An 18,860-nucleotide genomic window follows, 5' to 3' on the forward strand; every position below is an offset into this window, starting at 1 on the left:
TCCTTTTTCGTGTTAGTGCACGTGATGTTCCTTCAGCCTCCTCTATCTCTTAAAACCATACTCACATGTCCTACCCTTCATGAAACTGTCCTCAAGTTGCCTGGTTGAAATTGTTCTTTTTTCCAATATTCTCATAGTCCTTTGTTAATCTCTGCATTTGATTCCTACATTATTTCTATGATATGTTACCGTATTCTCACCTTATGTGGCCAAGGACAAATGTACATTAGCAAAGAGAAGAACCAATTGGAAAGTTACACATATTCACATCTCCATATTGTACAGGAAAACAAAAGTAACATTCTTGTAAGTCTTGTCAATTTAAAGCTTTATCAAATCAGATTCTTCATGCAATCTTCATGAGTCAGAAGGAAACAGCTCTCCCACAGTTGGTACAGGGGAAGGGAAACCTCTTCTTGCTCTTTTCTGAGAATCCTTTTGCTAATTGTAAAGACTTCATTTTTAAGATCAGCCTCTGGAATTTCATTAATTACTCTTAACATTTAAAAGCAGGCTTATAAGTATAGGATGGAAAGGGAGAAAAAGAAGAATAACTTTACAGTGAATAAACCTGACAGTCACCACCTCAACCAGGTGATCAAGGATAATGTCAACAGTGATGAGTCATGTTGATGGTGTATCCCTTGATGTGTTATGATGGGAATGATACTGTACCTCTGTGGTCCTCCTCCCAAAACATTACCCCAGTCTAATTATGAGAAAAACATCAGACAAGCCCCACTTGAGAGACTTCAAAATATCTGACCAATAATCCTCAAAACTATCAAGGTCATCAAAAACAGGAGAAGTCTGAGAAACTCACAACCAAGAGGAAACTAAGGAGATAACTAAATATAATGTGGTAAACTGGCTGGGATCCTGAGACACAGAAAGGACATTAGGAAAGAAAATGAGGCTATCTTAATAAAAAATGAACTTGAGTTAATGATCATGTATCAATATCAGTTCATTTATTGTGACAAATGTACCATACAAATGTAAGATGTTAATAATAGGGGAGGGCTTCCCTGGTGGCACAGTGGTTGGGAGTCCGCCTGCCGATGTGGGGGACACGGGTTCATGCCCCGGTCTAGGAGGATCCCACATGCCGTGGAGCGGCTGGGCCCGTGAGCCATGGCCGCTGAGCCTGCGCGTCCGGAGCCTGTGCTCCGCAAAGGGAGAGGCCACAACAGTGAGAGGCCCGCGTACTGCAAAAATAATAATAATAATAATAATAGGGGAAACTGGCTGTGGGGTATGTGGGAACTCTCTTTACTATCTTTGTGATAATTCTGTGAATCTAAAACAGTTATAATATTTTAAAATCCTTTTAAAAATTCAGTCTTGCCGAATTCAACTGGCAGAAACATGATTTTGTTTGAAAACAGTGAAAGAAGGAGTATATACCATTGTGTTCTACAAAAAAAAAAATAGCAGAGTCCTGATGAAATAACACAATGGGGTGAAAACTTATTTCTCTTTATGGACTTGTACAAAGAATGCTTTTGTTTAGGCAATGAGTATTTTACAGTGGAAACACTGTGCACACGGAAAAAATCAAAGGGGAATATGCTGCAAAACTAAACTTTTTAACTTAAAAGGGGCATAAAATGTGCTTCTTGTTTTTAATGGGGATAATTATTTTCATTCTTTAATAATTGGTCCTCTCTTTGTAGGCAGCTCTTTCCTGCTACTTTAATAGAACTTAGTGGCACAGAGAGAATTGGGAGCAGGGGCAAGGGAGGTGTTGCAACTTTCTAGCTGTGTAAACTTGGGCAGATTACTCACCTAGGAAATGAGGTAATTAAACCACAGATGATTTCTAGGAGGGATTCCAATTCAACTACTATTTCATCCATAGATGCTTTCTTGGCTCTGTGCCCTTTTGGCAACATTCTTCCGTCCGTCTTTTCCCCAATAGCCTCTTCTCCCTTCAAGGTTCTCTCCAGACAGCATGTTCTCTAAAGTTTTTCCTCAGATTTCAGATTTAAATAAAGACTAGAATAGCATTAGAGATGGAATAAATAAAAGTAAAATAAGTTTTTTAATTATTTGATCTAATAGATAACTTCAAAGTGATAATAGTAACAATGCATTAGGTGATTATAGCATATGGATGAGTGAAATGAGTGACATAAATTTATAAGGGATGAGAGGATTAACTGGGAATATTATAGGTCACCTGCCTTTCATCTGAAGTGTTATTTGAAAGTGAACTTAAATTTGTTATAAATGTATATTATAAATTGATATGCTACGAGGAGAGAAAATGGAATTATATAAAATGCTCAGTTAAAACCAGAGAAAGAAGAAAAAGAGGGAAAAAATAAAGAACAAGTACAATGAATATAAAACAACTACAAACATGGTAGATATTAAACCAAATATACTGATAATCACATTAAATATGAATTGTCTAAATATACCAATTAAAACACAGAGACTGTTAGAGTAGATAAAGAAGATCCAACTTTCTCTCTCTCTCTCTCTCTCTCTATATATATATGTTTACAAGAAATCCATTTTAAATATAAAGACACAGATAGGTTAAAAGTAAAGGGATGGAGAAAGATATTCTATAGTAACACTAATCAAGGGAAAGCTGAAACAGCTATATTAATTTCAGACAAATTAGACTGCAGAACAAGGGAAATCATCAGGGATAAAGAAGGTCATTACATAATGATAAAGGAGTCAATTCTCCAAGAAAACATAGCAATCCTTAATGTGTGTGTACCTAACAACAGAACATCAAAACATGCAAGGCAAAAACTAATAGAACAGCAAGGAGAAATAGACAAATCCATTATTACGGATTTGGAGACTTGAATACCCCTTCAGTAATTAATAGATCCAGCAGGCAAAAACTGAGTAATAACACAGTTGAACTGACACAGCACCATTAATCAACTAGACTTAATTGACATTTATAAAATACTTTATCCAACAATAGCAGAATACACAGATACCATGCCATGTTGATCACTATAGCTTTACAGTAAGTCTTGAAGTTGGGTAATTGCAGTCCTTCAACTTTGTTATTCTTCTTCAGTATTGTGTTGGCTATTTAGTTTTGTTTTCTGTTTGTTTGTTTTGCCTTTCCATATAATCTTTAGTTTGTTTGATATCCACAAAATGGCTGCTCAGATTTTAATTTGGATCATATTGCATCTATAAATCAAGTTGGGCAGAATTGACAACTTAACAATATTGAGTCTTCTAATCCATGAACACAGAATATCTCTTCATTTATTTAGATCTTTTTGACTTTTTTCATTAGAGTTTTTTATTTCTGTGCATATAGATCTTATATATATTTAGATAGATTTATACCTAAGTATTTCAAGGTTTTTGATGCTAATGTAAATGGTACTGTGTTAGTAATTTCAAGTTCCAGTGTTCATTGTTGGTATGAAGGAAAGCAGTTGATTTTGTACATTTACCTTGTATCGTGAGACCTTGCTGTAGTCATTTACCCATTTCAAGTGGGTTTTTTATTTTGTCAGTTCTTTGGGATTTTGTACATAGACAATCATGTAACCCTCAAACAAAGACAGTTTTATTTCTTCCCTTCCAACCGGTACACCTTTTATTTTTTTTAATATTTAGCCCTATTGTCCCCGTAAGTGGGAATAGCTAACATTTACTGAGTGATTACTATGTCCAGACACTGTCCCAAGCATTTTATATGTATTTACTCATGAAATACTCATTATTTACTCACAAGAACTCTATAGAGTAGGATACCACTATTATCCCAATGTTACAGATGAGGATAGAGAAGTTAAGAAAATTGCCTAAAACATTGAAATATCCCAAGAATGTCAACACTTTGGTATTAAAATTTTCTCTCTTGAATCTGGGAGAAGCACAGAAATCCAAACCATGGTTTCCAGTTCTTGTTCCAGGAAATATAATCATGAAATCTTTCTAACCACTGATAATCATATTAAATATGAATTGTCTAAATATACCAATTTAAATACAGAGACAGAGTAAAGAAGATCCAACTATATATATATATATATATATATATATATATATATATATATATATATATATACACACAAGAAATCCATTTTAAATATAGTGGATTTATATCCATCTTTCCCTGGAGTTCTATTCAATAGTTCCAACTGAGTACTAGAAATAGTCTCCTGTGTGTCCCACAGGCATCTCCAATTCAACGTATTCAAAATCATACTCAAAATTTTCTCCTCCAGTTTTGCTTTTCCTCTTGTGTTTCTTTTTTCTTGTTGTTATCTCTTCTTTCTTTTTACCTTTTGACCCTCCTTCACTCATTCTGTTAGGTCAGAGATGGGATGATGGATTAAGCAAGGTGCTAAAGTAGTTTCAAGCTTTCTTCTGTATCAGAATCACCTGAGGGCCTTGTTAAAATGCAGACCCCCAGGTGTCACCCATAGAGTCTCATTCTGTAGATGTGGGTTGTGTATTTTTTTTTAATTGAAAAAAAATCGTGTAGCATCATGTAAGTTGGGTTGAGTATTTTTAACAAGCATCCCAGTTGATGCCAATTCAGGTGATCCTAGAACCACAGGTTGAAAAGCACTCCAGGGCTCAGATGAAGGCATCAGCCTTGGATGGAGAAAAGAGAAAATGCTGCAGGATATGTGTGGGCTAGGGGCTGCTGGAGTTTTATCTGGTGTCCTCCTTTCTTTATGAGGTAGGAGCTAGTGTCTCTATGAACAAGGAGCTGTTTATAGCATCAGGGTGCTAGGAGAAAGCAGGCTGGGAACAGAAGTCATAGGAATGGGAGAAGGTCATTGCAGGGTTAAAGGAAGAGAGTCTGAAGCAACACTGATCTTGGAAATGAAAACTGTAAAGAAGATACTATTTTTTGGTGAAAGATAGGGAACACAACTGCCATTAGTTGTCTACAGAGCTTAAAGGAGGGGAAGAACCCAGAAAGAAATGGAAAGAAAACAGATTCCCCAAATTATGATTGTGAGGGTCCTAAACATCACCACCTGTCTCTGCTAGAGAGGCAGCATGGTGTGAAATACACAAGTCCGAGTGGTAGCCAGAATTCCTAGCCTCTACCATGCAGTTAATCTCTCTGTGCCTAGTCTCCTCATTTGTAAAATGGAGACAGTATTAGTTCCACTTCATGGACTCATAATATAAGTTCCAAATGAATAAACACATGTAATATATTAGGCTCATAGCAAAGACTCAAATGGATGTTAGCTTATTCACATTCCACAAGCAATACCCTGCTTGAATTTTACACACGTAAGTCAATTAATCTTACTTCAAACAGGGGTACTTTTGACCCCTTTTTACAGATGAAGAAACTGAATATAAAAGGAAAACAAGTTATTTGTCTACATCCAAACAAGCGGAATGTGAGCAAACAGGAACTGGAGACCAGGTCTCCAAACTCCAGCTGCATTTTGAGTGTCTACTTGTTGCCAGGTATTGAGGAAGGTGCTTTTAACATGTCAGCACTTGCCATGTATTTCCCTATTATCAGTTGAGGATATTAAGGATAGAATTAAAGGCCAAATTATAAACAGGTGGTGGAACCATAGCTGGAGAGAAGCCAGCTGGCTCAAGAGCTGGGAACTCCTACAGTGACTTCTACCCCTCTTAATGGAATCTACATCACCCCACACCATCCTGGTCACCTCTGAGAGCTACATGCCAGTGCTTACTAACATCTGTGAGAGAATCAGAGATAAATGAATCTCAGTTTCATCTGAGGAAAGCTCATAGCTTTGTGGAGAGTATAAAACAAGTATATACAAAGCTATAATACAAGGTAAAAGGTGCGTGGGAATTCAGAGGGAGGGATTCCCTCCAGCTGGATGTGCCATTTGGAGGTGAACCTAGAAGGAGGGTAGGATTGGGGCATGTGGATGAGGGGATGGGGTTGGAGGATGAACTGAGTGGAGAAGCAGACACAGGAACTCCCGAGAATATCCAGTTATTAAGCCAGTGTGTGTAGACTTGTGGAAGGTAAGATTTGAAAGGGAATCTGGGATCTGTTTGTAGGGAGCTGGAAATTTGAAGATAAATAGTTTGAACTTTAATTCTGTAGGCAACAGGGAGCCACAAGAGATGTGTTGTTTTTGGCTTTTTTGCAAATGCCTCTTAAAATTAATGATTTTACTTGTAGATAACTGAAGACTGACATGCAGTTGTAAGCAATAATACAGAGAGAGCCTGAGTAACTTAGTCTCCCTCGATGGTAATATCTTGCAAAACTGTAGTCAATATCACAACCAGGATGTTAACATTGATACAATCCACTGCTCTTATTCAGATTTCCCCTGTTTTACTTGTACTCATCTGTGTATGCATTTAATGCTATGGAATTTTATCAAATGTATAGGTTTGCATATCTACAACCACAGTCAAGATACAGGACAGTTCCATCACCATGAGAATCTCTCCTGTTGCCCCTTTACAAGCATACCCACCTTCCTTCCATGCCCCTTCCCTCATCTCTAAGCCCTATTACTAGCACCGTTTCTATAATTTTATTTCAAGAATGTTTCATAAATGGAATCATAGAGTATACAACCTTTGGTGACTGGCTTTTTTTCACTCACCATAACTCTCTTGAGATTCATTCAAACTGTAGCCTGTATCAATAGTTCTCTCTCTCTCGCTCTCTGTCTCTCTCTTTTTTTTTTTTGGAGCAGTATTCCATGATATGGATGTACCATAGTTTAACCATTCACCTGCCAAAGGATGGCTGGGTTGTTTTCAGTATTTTACTACTATGATTTAAGCTGCTGTAAATATTTGTGTACAAAATTCACACATAAAGTTGTGTGCATTTTGTGTGAACATAAGTTTTCATTTCTCTGGGATAAATACCCAAGAGTTCTGGGTATGTATGTTTAGTAGTAGTAGGTATGTATGCTGGGTTGTATGTTTAGTTGCATCATTAATTTTATAACAAATGAATATATATATATAACTAATGTATATATATCATACATATTCTTTTCCAGATTCTTTTCTATTATAGGTTATTACAAGATATTCAATATAGTTTCCTGTGCTATACAGTAGGTCCTTGTTTATCTACTTTATATGTAGTAGTGTGTACCTGTTAATTCCAAATTCCCAATTTATCCCTCCCTCCCTTCCCCCTTTGAAAACCATAAGTTTGTTTTCTATATCTGTGAGTCTATTTCTGTTTTATAAATAAATACATCTGTATCAATTTTTTTAAGATTCCACATATAAGCGATATCATATGACATTTGTCTTTCTCTGTCTGACTTACTTCACTTAGTATGATAGTCTCCAGGTCCATCCATGTTGCTGCAAATGACATTATTTCATTCTTTTTAATGGCTGAATAATATTCCACTGTCTCATTGTGCTTTTAATTTGCATTCCTCTAGTGGCTTATGATGTTAAAAAACTTTTCATATGGTTTTTTGTTCTTTGTATATCTTCTTCAGTGAAATGTCTATTCATGTCTTTTGCCCATTTTCTAATTGGACTTTGTATTATTGAGTTTTGATAGCTCTTTATTTCTGGCACCCTAGTCATTTGCCAGAAATGTGGCCTGCAAATATAGCTCCCAGTGTACTCCTTCTCTTTCCATTAGTTTTACAAGGTCTTCCACAGAATAAAAGTTTTTAATTTTCCTTTTATTTATCAAATTTTCCTTTTATGGACTGTGCTAATGGCATCAAGTCTAAGAACTCTTTCCTTAGACTTAAATCCTGAAGATATTCTTTTCAAAAAAACAATTTTGTATTTTTACATCTTATGCTTAAGTCCATTTCCATTTTAAGATAATTTTTATATAAGGTGTGAGATTTAAGTTGACTTTTTTGTTTGCTTATTTGTTTTTGTCTATGGATATCCAATTGCTCTAGCACCATTTGTTGAAAAGACAACAACAATCCTTCCTGCATTGAATTGCTTTTGCACCTTTATCGAAAATCAGTTGGTTGTATTTGTGTAGGCCTACTCCTGGGTTCTCTGTTCTGTTCCATTGATCTATATGTCTATCCCTTCACCAATATGACACTTCCATGATTATTGTAGCTATATTGTAAGCCTTAATATCAAGAAGAGTGATTCTTTTCACTTTATTCCTCTTTTTTCAAAAGTGTTTTAGCTATTCTAGATACTATGCCTTTTCATATAAATTTTAGGATGAACTTGTTTATGCCTACAATATCCTTGCTGGGATTTTGACAAGAATTTCATCAAAACTGTAGATCAGTTTGGAGAGAACTGACATCTTTACTAAGTTGTCTCCTAATCCATGAACACATTGTCTCCTAATCCATGAACACATCTATTTAGGTCTTCTTTGATTTCTATTATTAGCATTTTATAATTTTCAGCATTCAGACTATTTATGTGTTTTGTAAATTATACACAAAGTATTAACTTTTCTATAGAGTGTAAATAATACTGTGTTTTTTAAATTCTGGTTTCCATGTATTCTGTTTTACTATGTAAAATCATCCTATTTTCAACCTACCTATGTCATTGAATGTGAAGTGAATTTCTTCTTACTTCAAACACCATACAGTTGGCTTGTGTTTCTTTTGTTTGTTTTATCCACCCTGCCAATCTGCCTTTTTTGTTGTTGTTTTTTTTTTTTTTTTTGTGGTACGCGGGCCTCTCACTCTTGTGGCCTCTCCCATTGTGGAGCACAGGCTCCGGACGCGCAGGCTCAGAGGCCATGGATCACGGGCCCAGCCGCTCCGCAGCATGTGGGATCTTCCCGGACCGGGGCACGAACCCGTGTCCCCTGCATGGGCAGGCGGACTCTCAACCACTGCACCACCAGGGAAGCCCCAATCTGCCTTTTTAATTGGTGTATTTACACCATTTACATTTAAGGTGATTCTTGATATATATGAACTTAAGTATGCAATTTTATTATTTGTTTCCTGGTTTTCCTCTGTTTCTCTTTTATCATCTTCCTGTGGGTTACTGGAATGTTTTATAGGACTCTATTTTGATTTATTTTTAGTGTGTTTGAGTATATCTCTTTGTATAGAAAATTATTGCTTTGGGTATTACAATATGCATATATGACATCATAATCTATTACCATTTGAGTGAAGTATGAAAACCTTACTTCTATTCAGGTCCCTTTGCCTTCCCCAATTTTTAATATCATTGCCATGAGTATCAGGTGTTATAATTTTTGTTTTGATCATCATGATTGTAAAAACTTATGAGAAGAAGGATTGTCTATCATATTTACTCCTACTTTTTCTTTTACCTATCTTGATATTTTACTTTCCTTTATGAAGTTCCAAATTATCTTTTCCTTTCTGTTTATAAAACTTCCTTTAGCCACTCTTTAAGGGTAGGTTTGTTAGCAACAGATTTTCTTAGTTTTTCTCATCTGAACATGTCTTTTTTCATGAAGGACCATTTTTGGATATAGAGTTTGCAGTTGACAGTTCTTTTCTTTCAGCACTTGAAAAATGTCATGCCATTTCCTTTGGCATCTGTGGTTTCAGATGAGATATCTGCCATCATCTGAAATAATGTTCCTCTGACAGGTAATATATTATTTATTTCTAGCTGCTTTCAAGAATTTTTCTTTGTGTTCAGTTTTCAGAATTCAATTATGTGTCTTGGCATGGATTTCCTTGGAATTATCCTGGTGGGGTTTGCTCAGCTTCTTGGAACTGTAAGTTTGTGTCTTTCACCAAATTTGGGAGATTTTCAGCTGTAATTTCTTCCCATACTCATTTAGACTTTTTTTCCTCTCCTTATGGGACTCTGATGATACAAATATTGGGATTTTGGTTACTGTACCACAGGTCCTTGAGACTCTGTTCATTTTTTTCCCCAGTCTATTTTCTCTCTATTGTTTATATTGAGTAAATTTTATTTTTTATCCTCCCTCAAGTTCACTGATTCATCCAATGTCATCTCCATTATACTATCAAGACCATTCAGAAAGTTTAAAAAATTTCTATTATTGTATTTTTCAGTTCCATAATTTCCATTTAGATCCTTTTTATACATTTTATTTCTTTGCTGAACTTTTATTTTATTTTATATTGGAGTATAGTTGATTAACAATGTGATAGTTTCAGGTTTACAGCAAAGTGACTCAATTATACATATACATGTATCTATTCTTTTTCAAATTCTTTTCCCATTTAAGTTATTACAGAGTATTGAGCAGAGTTCCCTATGCTATACAGTAGGTCCTTATTGGTTGTCTATTTTATTTTTTATTTTTAAAAATATTTATTTATTTTAGGCTGTGTCGGGTCTCCGTTGCTGCACGTGGGGTTTCTCTAGTTGCAGAGAGCAGGGGCTACTCTTTGTTGCGGTATGTGGGCTTCTCATTACAGTGGCTTCTCTTGTTGTGGAGTGCAGGCACTAGGTGCACGGGCTTCAGTAGTTGTGGCATGCAGGCTCAGTAGTTGTGGCTCATGGGCTCTAGAGTGCAGGCTCAGTAGTTGTGGCGCACGGGCTTAGTTGTTCCATGGAAGTGGGATCTTCCTGGACAAGGGATCGAACCCATGTCCCCTGCATTGGCAGGCGGATTCTTAACCACTGTGCCACCAGGGAAGTCCCTGGTTGTCTATTTTAAATATAGCAGTGTGTACATGTCAATCCCAAACTCTCAGTTTATCCCTCCCCACCCCACCCTTCCCCTCAGTAACCATAAGTTCATTTTCTAAGTCTGTGAGTCTGTTTCTGTTTTGTAAATAAGTTCATTTAGTATCATTTTTTTTAAGATTCCACATATAAGCAATATCATATGATATTTGTCTTTCTCTGTCTGACTTACTTCACTTAGTATGATAATCTCCAGTTCCATCCACAGTGCTGCAAATGGCATTCTTTCTTTCTTTTTAATGGCTGAATAAATAGTCCATTGTATATATGTAGCATATCTTCCTTATCCATTCATCTGTTGATGGACATTTAGGTTACTTCCATGTCTTGGCTACTGTAAACAGCGCTGCAATGAACACAGGAGTGCATGTATCCTTTCAAACTATGTTTTTCTCCAGATATAAGCCCTGTAGTGGGATTGCTGGATCATACGCTAGCTCTATTTTTAGTTTCTTAAGGAACCTCCATACTGTTCTTCATAGTGGCTGTACCAATTTACATTCCCACCAACAGTGTAGGAGGGTTCCCTTTTCTCCACACCCTTTCCAGCATTTACTGTTTGTAGACTTTTTGATGATGCCCATTCTGACTGGTGTGAGGTGATATCTCATTGTAGTTGTGATTTGCATTTCTCTAATTAATTAGCGATGTTGAGCATATTTTCATGTGCCTCTTGGCCATCTGTATGTCTTCTTTGGAGAAATGTCTATTTAGGTCTTTGCTGAATGTTTTTATTTTTTATTTGTTTCAAGAAAATTTGTAAGTGCCTGTTGAAGTATTCTTATGATGGCTGCTTTAAAGTCTTTGTCAGATAATTCCAACATCTGTTTCATCTCAGTGTTAGTTTCAATTAATTGTCTTTTCTCCCTGATATATCTCCAAACTCTGGATCCTAACTAGCCAATATTTGCTCCAGAACTCTGGTCTGGCCCTTTCCTCTTTTTTTAATTAATTTTTTTTTTTTTTTTTTTTTTTTTTTTGCCGTACGCGGGCCTCTCACTGTTGTGGCCCCTCCCGTCACGGAGCACAGGCTCTGGACGCACAGGCCCAGTGGCCACGGCTCACAGGCCCAGCCGCTCCGCGGCATGTGGGATCCTCCCGGACCGGGGCACAAACCCATGTCCCCTGCATCTGCAGGCGGACTCTCAACCACTGCACCACCAGGGAAGCCCTTAAATTAATTTTTATTGGAGTATAGCTGTTTTACAATGTAGTGTTGGTTTCTGCTGTATGGCAAAGTGCATCACTTATACATGTAGCAAGGGGGAAGGGGGGGTGGGATATACTGGAAGATTGAGATTGGCATATATACACTACTACATATAAAATAGATAACTAATGAGAACCTACTGTAAAGCACACGGAACTCTACTCAGTGGCCCATTTCTTTGACACTTCTGGCCCAGCACAGTGCTGGTTCCCTGGGCTAGGGCTCTTAAGGTTAAGATATTTTATACTGGCTTTTGAGGTGCAAGACTTGGTTTGGATGTAGAAGCTATGGTTTCAAATTTTCATCATTCCTTGTGAATTCTATTTATGATCTCTTAATTTCATCTCTCTGGCATTTGAAGGATTTAGCTTTGTAATATATATTTCCACACTCCCTAGTTTTTTTTTTTTTTTTTTTTTTGCGGTACGCGGGCCTCTCACTGTTGTGGCCTCTCCCGTTGCGGAGCACAGGCTCCGGACACGCAGGCTCAGCGGCCATGGCTCACGGGCCCAGCTGCTCCGCGGCATGTGGGACCCTCCCGGACCAGGGCACGAATCCGCGTCCCCTGCATCAGTAGGCGGACTCTCAACCACTGCGCCACCAGGGAAGCCCCCTCCTAGCTTTTTTCTTCTTCTTCTTCCTCCTCCTCCACCTTCTGCTTCTCATCTTCTTTTTGGGCATTTCTTTGTTTTAAATGTCTTGCCTGCAGAGGCATCTTCATTTATCTTCCATATCAGTGTTTTCAGGAGCCTCTTTCCTTTTTTTTTTATGTTTAAAACATGTATTTTTTCGTTTTTAGTTGTTTTCTTTTTACTGTAAAAAACAAATGTGCATTATAAAAATTGGAAAAATCTAAAAAGCGGTGGAGAAAAAGACACCCGTACCCCTCAAGGAACAGTTATTTTCAAACAGAAGACGAGGCTGAGGGAGAGAAGAGTAAGCTTGGTCAGGAGTCGGGGCATGACGTAGCCTCTGAGGTTCAGTTTCCTCATCACCAAAATGAAGGGCTTGGCTAGATGATCCTCAGGCTACTTTCAATGTTATGAATGACTTAGTGATGGGACATGACTGTCTTCAAATGGCTGAAAGGATGTAAAGTTATCCAAGGGAGCAGATTGATCAATGCAGTTCCAGACTCCAGAAGATGAAACTAGAATCAGTGGGTGGAGAGACAGGTAAACTAAGAAAACTTCACTGATAATTAGAACTACGCCCCAATATAGAGGACAACTTGTCAAGCACCAAGTAGCCTGCTCTGGGATAAACCGATGCCTGTCAGTTTCAGTTTCCAGAGCCTCTTTTCTAGTCTTTCTCATTTCTAAATACTTTGTAGTTGCCCTAATTTCAACAGACAGAGTGATTCTTGTGGTTTAGGAGGAATGTGAAAAGATTTCATTAATGCTTAGAATTCTCACCCTACTTCCCCCCTGACCCAAGTTCTTCTATCAACTTATTTACCCCCAAACCTGCTATGTTTTCCAGACTGAAATCTGCTCTTCTTTGGATTAAATAAAAAGATCATTGCCACTTCCAAAAAGCCACTCTTAAAATACTCAAAGACTACAGGATTATGTGTATACAGACTTCTGTATTACTATGTGAAGGTCAAAGCTGTCATTTACGTTACCTATTGCATTCTATATGCCTTCTAATTAGTCTTCAGGCAGTAGCTCCTTAAATCCTCCCCACAATTCTTTCTCACAGGTATCAGTTCCCCTTCTACAGAAAAGTAATTTCTCCAGGACCCCGCAGCTCAAAGGCATATTAAGATGTACTCAAAAGAAGGAAAAGGGAAAAAACCCACAAACATTCTAAACCTAGTTTTCTGCCTCTAAAACGTGTGCTCTTGATCTCTACCTAACACGCATGAGCTTTTGGGTAAGAAAAAAAAGCTATAAACATGTTTTCACTAGTGAGTAAAATATAGTGTATCAGGGCTTCCCTGGTGGCGCAGTGGTTGAGAGTCCGCCTGCCGATGGGGACACGGGTTCGTGTCCCTGTCCGGGAAGATCCCACATGCTGCGGAGCGGCTGGGCCCGTGAGCCATGGCCTCTGAGCCTGCGCGTCCGGAGCCTGTGCTCCGCAACGGGAGAGGCCACAACAGTGAGAGGCCCGCGTACCGCAAAAAATAAAAAATAAAAAAAATAAATATATACACACATATATGTATATAGTGTATCAGCTTAATGACACAGAATGATAATACCAGAAAAAGAACAAGACTTGGAGTGAGGAGAACTAGGTTTGGGCCTAGGTTTGTCATTTATGAGCCCTGTAGCCTTGAACAAGTAATTTTACCTGCTGCATTCGTTTTCTTTTCGTTTGCTGTGTAACAAACTACCACAAATTTTGTGGCTTAAAACGACTCCCAACCACAGAACCCACAATTCTGTAAGTCGGAAGTCTGGATGGGCTCCACTGGATTCTCTGCTTAATTAAGGCTAAAATCAAAGTGTTGGCGGTCTGATCTTATGCGCAGTTTGCAGAGAAGAATCCGCTTTCAAGTTCATTTAGGTTGTTGGGAAAATCTGGTTGCTAGCGCTGCGGTCCGTGTTTTCTTATTGGCTGTCAGCCAGGGGTCGCTCTCTGCTCCTAGAAGGCTGCCCATATTCCAGTCTCGAGTCTCTTGTGAGGATTTTGTGATGATGACTAAATGAGACGTATTGTACACAGAGTGATGATGGATGTGATAGCTGCTTAATGTCGCTGGGTGTAAAGGATACCCCTCAACCCTTAAACACAGCACATGTCTATACAACAGGAAATCCTACCGGGGGCAGGTTCCGAAGTCTCTTGTAACAGAAGAGACTTCTGTTGGTCTTCCCCTACAAAGACAGAAACTGGGTTTTGCGCCGGACAAATGTTTACTAAGTGAAGTGGATGAGATGCGGTGAAGTGTCTGGCACCAGTAGTGGGAAGAATTCTAACTGGCCATTCCACAGTGAAAAGAAGGTGGCGAGGCTTGGGAAAGGCTAACCCCGCAGGGGGCAAAAGAACAGAAGTGGTGAGGAATGCAGTAGGTGAGAAATGCCTGCATCGCCAGCGCTGTAAGCAGAGCCCCCTCAATGGGCGGGCACCTGTGAACTCAGGACCGCCTCCCACCCCCGCCCCCGTCCGGGCTGTGGGTACCCGTGTGGGGGACGCCGGGGGGACTGCGTGGGGGGTGCGTCTGGGCTCGGTCAGCCCCTCATAGCCCAATCCCCCCTCCGTGAGCCATGCAAGTGGAGTCTCCCAGTCTGCGCCCCCTGGCTCTGGCTAACCAGCCTCAGTCCCCCCGTTGGAGCATTTCGCCCCGAGCTTCCGAGCGCACTGGTTGCCAGCTGCAGCTCGGAGCTTGGTTACGCAATTACTTGCCGCCGCTGCGACCGCGGCCAAAGCCCACCCCGGCAAGGAGTGAATTTGCCGCGAGGTTCCCGCCTCGGAAAGAGGTAAAAGCTATCTTCCGCCTTTTTTTTTCGGGCACATGAATGCGCGGCATAGCGGGCGAACCAGCCTGGGTTATCGTGGGGGTGGAAACCGGTGGGTGCGTTGTCAGGGAAGCGGGTACCTGGGGACAGTTGCTTCAGGTAAGGGGTCTCTGTTAGCTTCACGAATCCTGGACTCTGTGGGCTCCCTTGGCGCCCCTCGCTGCCCCCGTGACCACACCCTGGATCGCGATGTCTGCAGCAACCTAACCTTGCCCGCAGTAATCGATCCATGTCAGAGACGCGCACAATTTTTCATACCGAAGGAGAGAAGACAACGAGGGCTTATTTGGGGAGAAAATGTTTGGTAACATAGCTCAGACGTGCGTGTTTTAAGGGTTGGCAAGTTGTCCGTTATTGCGGCCTTCTGTAGAGTGGAGTAGTGTGGCGTGAAAAATAAAAATGGGTGCATAGCCACCGCGAAAGTAACAGTAAGGTATCATTGGAAGAGGTGCGGGGCGAGACTGCCCTCCTCCCCGCCCGCATTGCCTTCCGTAGGTGCGTGGGGTTGGTGGCTGGCTCGCCGCAGAGAAGGGAGGAGGGAAGTGGGAGGAGGGTGGGGTTAGGGAGCGAGATGAGGCAGACACCCCTCCCACCTCCCCCCGTACCCCCGCCCCCAGTCCCCAGGGAGCGGCGGGCCAGGCAGGCGCTGCGACAAAACACCATTCCGGGTTAGACTCCCATCGCTCACTCTTCCTCTCTTTCTCTCTTCCTGCCTAGGCGTCCCTCACTGCTGGCCAAGTGCCAGAGAAGGTGTGCACGCATCTCCCCGCCAAAACCCAACCATGGGCAACTCCTGCTTTGGCCTCAAGGAACGGCTGATGAAGCGGCTGCGGCCTCTGCCTACCGTGATCGTCATCCGTACCTGCCTGCCCCAGAGGAGGAGCAGAGATTTCCGCGTGGTGGTGCTCGGCTCGGCCGGCGTGGGCAAGAGCGCGCTGGTGCAGAGGTGGGTGCGCGGCAACTTCCGTGAGGCGTACCTGCCGACCATCGAAGATACCTACCGCCAGGCGCTGGGCTGCAGCCACAAGGCGGGTGCACTGCACATCACCGACACCACCGGCGGCCGCCGCTACCGGGGCCTGCAGCGCCTCGCCATTGCCAGGGGTCACGCCTTCATCCTGGTCTACTCCGTCACCAAGAAGCAAACCCTGGAGGAGCTGAAGCCCCTCTTTGAGCTGATCCGTCAACTCAAAGGCAACAACCCGCAAAAGTGCCCCATCATCCTGGTGGGCAACAAGTGCGATGAGAGCCCCCGGGAGGTGAGCGAGAAGGAAGGTGCTGCCTACGCGTCGGAGTGGAATTGCGCCTTCTTGGAGACCTCCGCCAAGATGAATATCAATGTGCAGGAGCTGTTCCAGATGCTGATAAACTTCGAGAAGAAGCCCGCCGCCGCCGCCGGCGCCCAGCCTCCCCAGAAGAAATCCCAGATCCCCAAGACCGCCGAGAAGCTGCTGGGCAAGTGCATCATCATGTGAACCCTGAGCCTTAAGGAGCCCGACCCTCTTCTCCTTCAGTGTGCCGAAAACATGGACCAACCCCATTGTGCTGTGTCACCTGTACACGACTGACTTTTGTGCTGTGGTTTGGGTTGTAACAATTAGATGTCAATAAATGTCCCCTGTGAGTTAGTAACTTTTCTTTTCCCCAGGCAAGAGAACTCGAATTGTTAAAATATGGACATTGGAGGAGGAGAGGAAAAGGAACAGGATGCATTTTAAAGGATGGGACTTGGACGGACTTTAGAGATTAATGTTTGAAAAAGAGAATGGAAATAGCAAAATGAATTGAAAGATGTCACTACCCTTCTTGTAATCCTATTATTGTGTATTATTCTTAAACATTTCGAGTCCTGTAAATGTCTGATCATATCTTCCCATTGTGTATTTAATTGTTAAGAGATGTTTTTGCAACAAAATCTCTGACAGATGACTGTGAGACAGATACTAAACATCATAAATAAATGAATGTTCTATAGTTGAGCGTTGAGGGTGGGAGCAGAGAAAATTGTGATAGTGGAACTTGCTTACTAAATATGTACCAATTGTTTCCTAAGTCATTTAAAAATGTTTGAGTATTCTACACTGCAGTTTAAAAAAATTGTAACAGTTCCGTGACTTAATAAAGCTTTTCCTGCATGCAATCAGCTGTAATAATTTCTTTTTCACTGAACAACAACAAAAATCACCCATTGCATTACCCATTACCCATTGCCAGTCACATCTGGAGAAGATTTCTATAAGAATTTTTCACACTGATGCCCCTGCCCTCTTGAAATTAGCCAGTTTGGGGTGGGGCTGGTTCATGGGTCCCTGCAATGCAGAGCTGGTTTGTATCCATCACCTTTCCTGGACTGACATCCAGAAGAACTCCAGGCATCTTTGAAGAGGGTGCTTGCTCATTCTGCTGCTGTCTTGGAGGTAGGTGGTGAAAAGCAAACCTTGGCCTTTGGCTGCCTCAGAAGTCTTTCCTCAACAAGTATTGGGTATAGGGAATGGGGAGTGGATGGAAGGTAAGGGGAGAAACAGGTGGGATTTGAAATCTGAGAAACTTCTCCTTAAGAGAGTTTTTTAAAGACTCCTATTTGAACATAATTTTTTGAGTGAGGGAATCCATATCTATACATGTTCTTGTTTTCAAGTGTTTTTTGTTTTTGTTTTTTTTTTTCAGTTAAGGGGAAGAGGAGAGGCTTTTAGTCTGGTGGGGTTTTTTTCCCCATAAAATATCCCTTATTGGATAAGTATTTATTGAACAACTTAAATGTGTTTTTTTTTTAAATGGCTTCTTATAACTTGATTTTTAGGGGAGAAGTACATTGTTGAGAAGGAATCATAAACATCTGTCTCGTAGTAGAGTCAGAGTTTTGAGCTTAGAAAATTCATTCAGTAGATCCTTTTAAATAGTTATTTAAAAATTTTCCTGTTCATTTTCAAAGCAATTATTCTCAACCACTAGAAAATACCTAAATAATTCTTCCATATTGCTTTTTAATGTAGTCTATTTTTAAAAAAATATTTCTTAGCTAACATCCCAAATGGAGTAATTCCATTTCTAAAAGAAAACACTCTATCTTGGCTATTTTCCAGGTGAATTTTCCTTGAAAAAATATATGCATTCATTGTTGTTCTTTGTAGATGAGCAAAGGGATTACTAAGTGGCAAATACTATCCTTTAGAAAGGGGAAGGAGGAGATTTAATGTTGCAAGTAATGCTTAGTAAAAAATATTTTTAAATTATAGCAAATATATATACAGTCTATCTACATGCCAATGTTTCTACATTACATTAGAGCAAATATTTATATACTCTTTCTACATGTCAATGTTCTACATTATATTATTTAATCCTCACAACAATCCAATGAAGCAGATACTGTTATGCCCATTTGGCAGACAGATAAATGTTACAAAACCAGTAAGTGACAGAGCCAACATTTAAAGCCAGGTGTTCTGCTCCAGAGTCAGTGCTCTTAACCACCATGATGTACTTCCCTTCTAAGATGACTAGTCCAAGGACAAGTGAATTGACTTTTCTGTTCTCTATTTGTGCTATACAGATGTGGAAAAGGAAGCTTTCTCAGAGCCTCC

General features: G+C 40.2%; 1 protein-coding gene across 7 annotated transcripts in view; it reads left to right on the top strand.

The window, feature by feature from the left end:
• DIRAS3 (DIRAS family GTPase 3) overlaps positions 1–17,416 on the top strand; it is a 31,244-nt gene extending 13,828 nt beyond the window's left edge. For 5 of the 7 annotated variants that reach the window (XM_060139778.1, XM_060139776.1, XM_060139780.1 and 2 more), the window contains one exon: positions 15,994–17,416. In XM_060139778.1, coding sequence (XP_059995761.1) covers positions 16,059–16,751 — 693 coding nt within the window. In that variant the 5' untranslated portion in view covers positions 15,994–16,058 and the 3' untranslated portion in view covers positions 16,752–17,416. Of the gene's footprint in view, positions 1–8,701; positions 8,848–9,433; positions 9,522–9,568; positions 9,653–15,993 lie in introns of those variants that run through there. The other 2 variants (XM_060139777.1, XM_060139781.1) reach the window with 2 other exon arrangements.
• Positions 17,417–18,860: the final 1,444 nt, after the last annotated feature.

This window comes from Lagenorhynchus albirostris, chromosome 2 (assembly GCF_949774975.1).
Source record: "Lagenorhynchus albirostris chromosome 2, mLagAlb1.1, whole genome shotgun sequence".
In the NCBI taxonomy this organism is placed as follows: domain Eukaryota; kingdom Metazoa; phylum Chordata; class Mammalia; order Artiodactyla; family Delphinidae; genus Lagenorhynchus; species Lagenorhynchus albirostris.